This window comes from Adelges cooleyi, unplaced genomic scaffold, assembly GCF_023614345.1.
Source record: "Adelges cooleyi isolate 19-005CV unplaced genomic scaffold, UGA_ACOO_1.1 ACOO_flye_CR_arks_rails_tigmint_CR_PRNA_23, whole genome shotgun sequence".
NCBI lineage: Eukaryota > Metazoa > Arthropoda > Insecta > Hemiptera > Adelgidae > Adelges > Adelges cooleyi.
Window position 1 is genome coordinate 520,911 of NW_026095893.1, and position 8,781 is coordinate 529,691.

Here is an 8,781-nt window from a genome sequence, read left to right on the forward strand (position 1 = left end):
TCTCGCGGGACAACCCCGACTGCCGTGTCATGATAATAATTGATAACACGAATTGTCAGCACACCTGTCTACATTGCCATGGCAAAAAGTCGATAGACGTTGACGGTTACCGAATACCGGCGGAGCGATGCGCATTATTATAATAAACTTTGTTTTGTTAAAGATTAAATATGTTGTTGTATTATAGTAATTAAAAAAGCTCATATATATATTATATTGTTTTATTCTATCTGCATTCTGTTGTTTGTTCTATTTATTGAACGTTGCGCTTAATTTACTTATTTTAATAACTAACAATCGGCAATCGCGCTCACCTATTATTATTACAGTATTATAGTTGTCGATTTTTCCGTTGCATTGTGTTTGTCTACCTAAAACATGCCGGAGCGAAAAACGTCTAAATCTGAAAAGTTATTGAATCAATGGTGTGCCCAAAACAACTTGAATCCGAAATTCAACTTCCATCATGACGGTATTTAGTTTTTTATTCTTATTCAGTCTTTAATTTTATTAAAATGAATAATTTATAATTAACTTATTGTCTTGTCTGTATTGAAGTCTATACATTTTCGAATGTATACCTGTTAGTTTTGACTTGGGTTCTTTTTGCTATGTTTTTAGTATTTTGAATCTGTAATCAGAAATCTGAGGACTCTTCTAGTTCAAAAGTTACAGCTGTTATTTGTTATGTAAAAACAAAACACAATAATTGTCGCAAACGTTGCTGAGCTGCTGCAACTATAACTTTTGAACTAGAAGAGTCTGCGGATTTCTGATGACAGATTCAAAATCAGCGTAAAAACCACAATAAATTGGCAAAAAAAAAAGGTGCTTGATAAAGTGCAATTATACCTAAAAATCTACTTTTTTTTTAATCGGTACTATTCTTTATGCTGAATTTAAGTCTGCAATCATATTGCACTTTCAAAAGTAGTTTAGAAGTTATTTACGTTTAATGTTTATGGCTCGAACGTGTTATTGATAATGCACCCACTCACAACATTTTTGCAGTTCACAAATTGACATAAAAGTAATATTCAATAAAAAAAAGTTTTCGGTTAGGTAAAATTGCTCAGTAAATGAATTGTAATAAACGGTTTTACCTTATAGAATCAATAATTATAAAATATTATTATTGCCCAACATACGATCCAAATGCAATGCTAAAAACTTTAATTGAACGGTGCATAGGTATCGAGAGTAAGTCAAAAAGTACCTAATACTTATGGAAAATGAGCTATGAAATTTTTTTTTCTAAAAACTTAAAAGATGAGCTTTTCAGTATTATTAAATAAAAATGATGATAACTTTTTAAAGCGATATTATCCATTTTTAATAATATTTTTTAGAAAAAAAGCTATTATTTTTTTTGTACATTATCAAGCAGAATAATTAATATGTCAAAAAAACAGACATGAACTTTCCTCTAAAGTGGCACCATCATTCTATTTCATAATAGGTAGGTAACACAATTTGGTATTATTAAAAAAAAAAAGTTAATCTTTTAGATATGAATATTATTTGAAAAAATATTATATATTTCTATAAAAGTTGTTTACACATATTTGTTATTTAAATTAAATAAAAAAACGGATGGACTTCATTTCGTTGTCTCCTACAGGTTATGGCGCATTGCCATTGAAAAACGTCATATGTGGACGCTCTATTTGATTAAAAAAAAATGATTAAGTAATAAAAAAATCCTACGTTCTGTACTATTACAATATTTTAAGCTTTGACTTGGTTTTTTTTTTTTAAAAATTTGACTTACTCACTTTTACTTGTGTACTGTGCAATTTGACTTAATATATTAATAGAATTGGTTCATATTGTTGTTTCATTAGGTTTACCATCAAATAAAATATATTTATCCAAGTTATTTTTAATTTCAGATATGAAAAACAACTACAATCAAATTTGTAAACTCACAGTACCAGGGCACGATTATGTTGCCATCGGAGTTAGTAAGAAGAGGAAACATGCTATATCTCAGTGTTGTACAGATTTTATGGAATATTTAGAAAAAGAATTAGGACTCGACCGCAAAGCTTTGTCGGGAATCAAAGAGCCATTATCAAAGTGTACTCTTATTGAACCCACAAGTGTAACATTAAATGCCGGCGATAAAGAATATGTAAAGATTGTCGAGAAAATAAAACTAAAAAATATATATATCGACGAGGTAGCTATTGATTTTTTTGTTTTGTAAATAAGTCAATTTTTCCAGATATCCTAACAAGGTACTTTTTCTTCAACATTTTTGTAGACATAGTATTGACAATTTGAAATAATATTTTAAAACTAGACCGATCTTACAAACATTCCTTCGAAATTATTTATTTAATCCAGACCCGAGCATTAATTAAATAAATACAAATTTCACTTCAACTTTTAGTTGATGAATGAAATAAAATGTTCTAACGTTTTCAATTACCGATTTTATAAATTTTTATTTAAACAAAAGTTGAAATCATTTTAATACCTAACAGCATACAAAAAAAAATTGACCTTTTTTAACACTTAACTTAAATTTAATATTTTACTTAATTTAAATAACAAATTTGCAAATAATTAATTATTCCAAATAAATTATACTGTAATGTAACAAATCAATATCATATGTAAATAGAACTAAATTTTAACGCTTTATTTGTAGACAGACTGCTTGGATGCAAATGCTAACAAACATGGCAATTGGACGTCAGACATAGCGAAAAAAAATTTGATGATTTACACAAAGTTGAACGAGATAAAAAATTGCGATTTCAAGTATGCGACCATCGAGAAAAAGTAAAATTTCTATTTTTACATTAACTAGTTAGTTGAGTAGGGTAAAGCGTAATTAAATAATAAATGACAATCACAAATTACTCTTTTCGACAGATGTTGTTACACTGCAAAAATTTCCGTTTATATTAAACTACTCGACATACGTAAGTATGGGCTAGTCTTATTTTATCTAGTTTTTTATTTTATTATTACGTACAATTTTACTCGTTCAAAGACGTTGCCGCTTGTCAACCGGGAAAATCTAAACTGGCCGCGTCAAATAGATGTTCGCTTTCGGTCATACGTCAGTTATTTCATATGGACATCGTGGAGGGTTATTCGTCCTCGATGTCGTCAACGGAGAAATCTGATATTTTACATAAGAAAAAATCGTACAAAGTGAATGTTGATCAACAGTTGGTAGATCGTGTATATGACGTTTTGGACAAATTCAGCGTCGAACCCGTCATCAAGGTGATAGTTGTTAAAATTATTACACTATTACCAACACTATTGGACTGTTTACATTTGTTTGTGGTTATTTTTGTGTTTTGTATAGAAAGACGATATTCTCGAAGCTAAACGTTCATTTTCGCTGATACCCGACGTGTCAGTTGCCGAGTACAGAGAGTTTAAACCGTCGACTGCGGCCAAAGTTGTTCAATGGATTCCGCCTATGATTGACGTGGATCCTTGGAGAAGAAACAGTAATATATCGAGTTATGACGTACGTGTATAATTGTATATGCATGTTTTTATTGATTCTTTATCGACACAACATATTTCTTCCAAAAAGCGGGATATATTCTTATTTTAGTGGTTATTTATTAAATAAATAACCACTAAAATAAGAATATTATTAGTCATGACCTAACTGATGACAGAGTACATCTTTTGGGATGACTATTATTTTGACTATAAAAAAAAAAAAACTAAATAACCAAAATAAAAAATACACCATTGTTCTTTTTTTTTTTAACTGTTCAAATTAAAAGAATAAAGGATTGAAACGCTCGGGTTTAATTAAAATTAATATTAATTTACTAATTTAGAGCCATACGAATAAGTATAAATAAAAAACTAACTAAAAAAAAAACATTAGCTAATACAACAATCTGAATATTGACTACTGACTACTCTTACACAAACTTGCAACTACTCCTTGTTTTAACTATTTGATTTTCTATTCCTTATTTTAATTAATTTAACTTAAATTAAACTACCGGGTTTACCCAATCATAATAACAAATTGACTATTATATTTTATCGATAAATATATTATTAGTGAAACTTTCTATTTTTATTGACTAGATTAAATTTATTCAATTCTTCTGTACTCAAGCATTTGTTGTGCTAACATTTTTACATTATCTTTAGCTGTACAGATGTAAAGGTGTGTTTAAGGTGATTGTTTAAGTTTGTATTATTGGTATAAAACTATGTTTTTTTATGTTAGACACTTTCAATTAAAAAATTACATTCTTTTGATTTTTGTCCTCGTAGACTTTGGATGAAATGAGCGAAGATTTAAGTAAACAGTTCAATAAACATTTTCATAACAGCAGTTTGTCGAAAAGCTTGTCAAAATGCAATAAGCTACCCATCTATAGCAGAGCGATCGAAATCTTGGACGCAATTGAGAAAAATCCTGTAGTCATAATCGAAGGAAGCACAGGCTGCGGTAAAACAACACAGGTCGGCCGATTGATAGCCGTTTTGCATTTTGATAAATCGGCAAATAACCTAAACTAATTTATAAATGTTTTCAGGTCAGTCAGCTCATACTCGATGATCATTTGAGCGATAACAAGGGAGCGTACTGCAATATTATTTGCACCCAACCCAGGAAGTTATCGGCCATCTCTGTTGCTAATCGAATTGCCTCTGAACGAGGCGAAACCTTGGGCCAGAGTGTCGGCTACGCTGTACGGTTCGAGCACGTCTTCCCTCGTTCACACGGTTCCATTTTGGTTTGTACCGACGGTGAGTCTTACAGTTTTTAGGCTTTTTGCGTATTGAAATATTATTCATTTTTTTTTTTTACGACTATTTCCAAAACGTCAAGTTTTGTGCCGGTCGTTCAACGGTTAAGTCAATTTTTTGGCTGAAGACTAACCGTACACGAAAAATTATTCTTGATAATTTAAAAAAATTTAAGGTATACTCATGCGAAGATTGGAGTATGGCTTACACGGCATATCGCACATAATAGTGGACGAGATACACGAACGACACGCCGACACCGATTTTCTAATGATCGTGCTCAAAGACATGGTAGAAAAATATCCGGATATTCGGATAATTCTTATGTCGGCTACTATTGACATTGAATTATTCAGCAGTTACTTCAACGATTGTCCGATAATCACCATCAAAGGAACCTGTCATCCCATAAAGGGTATTTTTTTCTGTCATCATCTCTGTATTGTTTATTATTGATAATTAATTATGTTTTTTCTTCAGAATTTTTCCTGGAAGACATTATTAAAAAGCTTGACTTTCAGCCGAACACAGATAAAAAGAAACTCAGAAGATGTAACAAAAAAACTAATGGTGAAAACTGTAACTTATTTGTGTCTGACGACTATCCCGAAATTGTCAGGGAACGAGTGGCGATGATTCCAGAGGACGATCAACATTTTGAACTCGTCGAAGCTCTGTTGGCTTCCATTGACGCGAAAGAACAACCCGAAAACAGGTCCGGCGCCGTTTTGATATTTTTACCCGGTTGGGACTGGATCGCGGCCTTGAGGAATTATTTGTCGAAAAAAGCGCTATTTGGTATTTTAAAACTATGTTTACGCACAAGTCTGCTTAACTTATTGATTTACTATTGTTATAGCTTCGCCGAGGTTTTTAATTTTGCCTCTTCATTCTAAGCTTCCGACCTCTGAACAGGAAAAAGTTTTTCAGAAAGTACCACCAGGCGTGCGAAAGGTAATTGATTGACGTCCGAATGTTTTGTGTTTAATTGAATGTGTTGTCCAATAAAATGAGCAACCTTTTGGCCAATCGATTATATTTCCCTAACGCGATTGCACATGTTCGTTGCAGTTAATTTTGACGACAAATATTGCCGAAACATCGATAACAATTGAAGACATAGTTTATGTCATCGATTACGGCAAAGCAAGGATGAATGTATTCACTCCTCTAGACAATACGATCAACTTTGTTACCGTTTGGGTGTCCAAAGCGAACAAACGACAACGGATGGGTCGAGCTGGCCGCGTGAAACCCGGATACTGTTTTCATTTGTGCTCAAAGGTAAAATTGACTGGAATTCAGACCTGGAATAGTGATAAAATTACCGTTCAAACCGTGTTTTAGGCGAGATACGATAAATTGGACGACCATATTGTGCCAGAACTCACTCGCTTGCCTTTAATAATGATCGGATTGGGCATTAAACTGTTGAAATTGGGAGACATCGGAAGTTACTTGAGTAGAGCCATTCAACCTCCTCCCATGAAATCTGTCGTGGAAGCCGAATCCATTCTCAAAAGTACAGTAAATTATTATAGTTTCAGCCGTTCTCGAAAACAAACATACCATTTATAGTCAATAATTACTAAACATGTGTTTATTTTTTTACCCAACTGAACTCGGTTATTGCTACAATGTAGTGTTAACTTAGGCTACTGTACCCATACTTCAGGACTATTATCTTATAACATTTTACCAATAAGTTTGAATAATGTTACATTAATTCTTATAAACTTGTATTTTGTTACACTGTAGTTTTTTTATATTTAATACTTGTTCATCCTATACTGGGGTAATCAATTGAAGATGAGCATTTTTTTTTTTTTTTGTTAGGTTTAGGGTAAGGAGGTTAGGTTTTTCAATATTGAAGTAAAAAATGCTCTGTAGATTATTATATAGGAAAACAATTTGTGTACAGATTATTTTCATTAGGAATAGTTACCTAAAAATAAAAAATTTTATGAATAAACACATTTTTTTATCTAGTAAACGGTTCATCATTTATGTATAATTATTTTTACCGTCTAAAGTTTTGCACAAGTGTTCATTTGATTACGATTCTATTAATTTTTATTTTATAATTAATTTGAATTTTCAATACCTGTAATCGACGACTTCCTCTCTCACTAGGTACTGGACTTTTTTAAATTTAATAAATAAATACCATTTTTTTAGTATAAATACATTTTTTTTATTATTTGTTAGAATTGAATAAATATTGGCTATAGATCATTTTATTTTTTTATTCAGGCATGAAGTGTCTTGGCGACAATCTGGAACTCACCTCTTTGGGTCTAATCGCCGCAAGACAACTACTTTGGCCAAAATTGACCCGCATGATTGTGTTGGCGAGCTTCTTTAAGCTTGGCGACCCGTTGAGCATAGTAGCGGCCGTCCATTCGGACCAATGCGAGCTGTTCATACAAGGTGCTTAAAGCAATTGAATGTAATAATATATTTTATACAAAGTGCTGAAAGTGATATGTGGTTATGGTTTTTATGTCTGTGAAGACCAAGGAGTGCCGAGCGTTAAACAATCGTTTTCCAAAAACTACTGTTCGGACCAGATAGCCACACTGAACGCGTTTTACCAATGGCAGTACATGCACAGGAACGACATCAACGACTGGGGCTTTTGTTCCGACAACATGTTGTCTTGGGGCTCGTTGATGTCCGCTCATAACATCAAGGTGAGTCGTCGGTGTTATTCCTGGTGTTGGTACATATTAAACTTACAACAAATTTGATTTCGGCCGTAAACAGAAACAGATACAGCAGAGAATGATCAATAGCGGTTTTCCCAAGGAGTGTTACCGTCAACCCGATATCGACTTTGAACACGACACGGCAGAGGACAGCCCGGACTTGGACTTGCTGCCGGCCATCTTGACTGCAGGATTTTATCCGAACGTTTGCTGCCACGATTTTGGAAGAGTGGTAAATTATACATTTGTATCGCCACCGTAACTTTTGTTAGCCCAAATAGTATAATAAAATTAGTTTTTATTTTATTAATACATTTCTATTTGATAATAACATATATATATATTGTTTGAGTGTTCCAAGTACAAAAAAATTGTTTAAAAATAAATAATAACTATTTATTTAGGTTAATTTAAAAGATAAATTAACGGCGTGTATACACAGATCGTCCGTCAACTGTGAACAAAACAAGAAAACGCAATTTCCTTCGCCGTTCTTTGTTTTCGCCGATAGAGTAAGTAAATATGTGACACTTATAAATGTTATAAACTATTTTTTATACTTTCAGACAACTTTAATTTGTTTTTATTCAAGTTACAAACCGGCGCCTTGTTCTGCATGCAAATGACCATGGTTACACCGATCCACCTACTATTGTTTGGCGCTGTGAAAATAGAATACACCGACGACTGCGTAGTGTTGGACGACTGGTTTGTATTTCGTAATTTGACAAGCGTTTTCATATTTTTTACACGTCGCCATACTTTTGTTATTTTTTTTACAGGATTCGTTTGGACATGGACGTGAAATCCGCTGCCGCCATTGTAGCGCTGCGTCCGATCATCGAAGAGATCATGGTAAGAGCGGTCGAGCAGCCTGAATGCATACTTAGACGGACCGAGGCCGATCGTGGTTTCATACAAATCTTGCGAGATCTTTGCAATTTTAACGCCGGGACACACGACATGCCTCCAATAGAACTTGATCAAAAAAACCATTCAAGCTGTACTTCCGACGGTCGTAATCGGTCGAGTTATAGTTCTTAACAATCGAGAGAACGGTTAATGTTATTTAAGAAAGATGTACATTTAAAATATTATAATGCAATTTTGTTTTATATAAAGAGACCACCGTAAGCTTTCGATAATTTTAAATGTATTTTTTTTTTTGCTTTCGTTATAATTTTGATTTTATTTAAATAATATAATTACTATTTGTTTTATTTACGTTTATTTTGTCAACGAGAGAGACCTTCGTATCGTATTCGTTTAAGGGTAAAAAAATATTAATATGTTATGTCGAAAGTTTGAGGGAAACTGAGGG

General features: G+C 32.7%; 1 protein-coding gene across 1 annotated transcript; it reads left to right on the top strand.

Annotated features, from left to right (window-relative positions):
* Positions 1–143: 143 nt before the first annotated feature.
* Positions 144–8,628, top strand: LOC126836272 (dosage compensation regulator-like). Its single transcript, XM_050569528.1, has 19 exons — positions 144–472; positions 1,893–2,182; positions 2,657–2,790; positions 2,884–2,933; positions 3,005–3,243; positions 3,329–3,496; positions 4,273–4,464; positions 4,539–4,752; positions 4,928–5,167; positions 5,233–5,550; positions 5,612–5,706; positions 5,824–6,036; positions 6,100–6,274; positions 7,006–7,182; positions 7,267–7,445; positions 7,519–7,692; positions 7,865–7,972; positions 8,053–8,168; positions 8,243–8,628. The coding sequence occupies exons 1-19, from the start codon at positions 379–381 to the stop codon at positions 8,502–8,504; spliced, it is 3,438 nt and encodes a 1,145-aa protein (XP_050425485.1). The 5' UTR covers positions 144–378; the 3' UTR covers positions 8,505–8,628.
* The last annotated feature ends 153 nt before the right edge of the window (positions 8,629–8,781 follow it).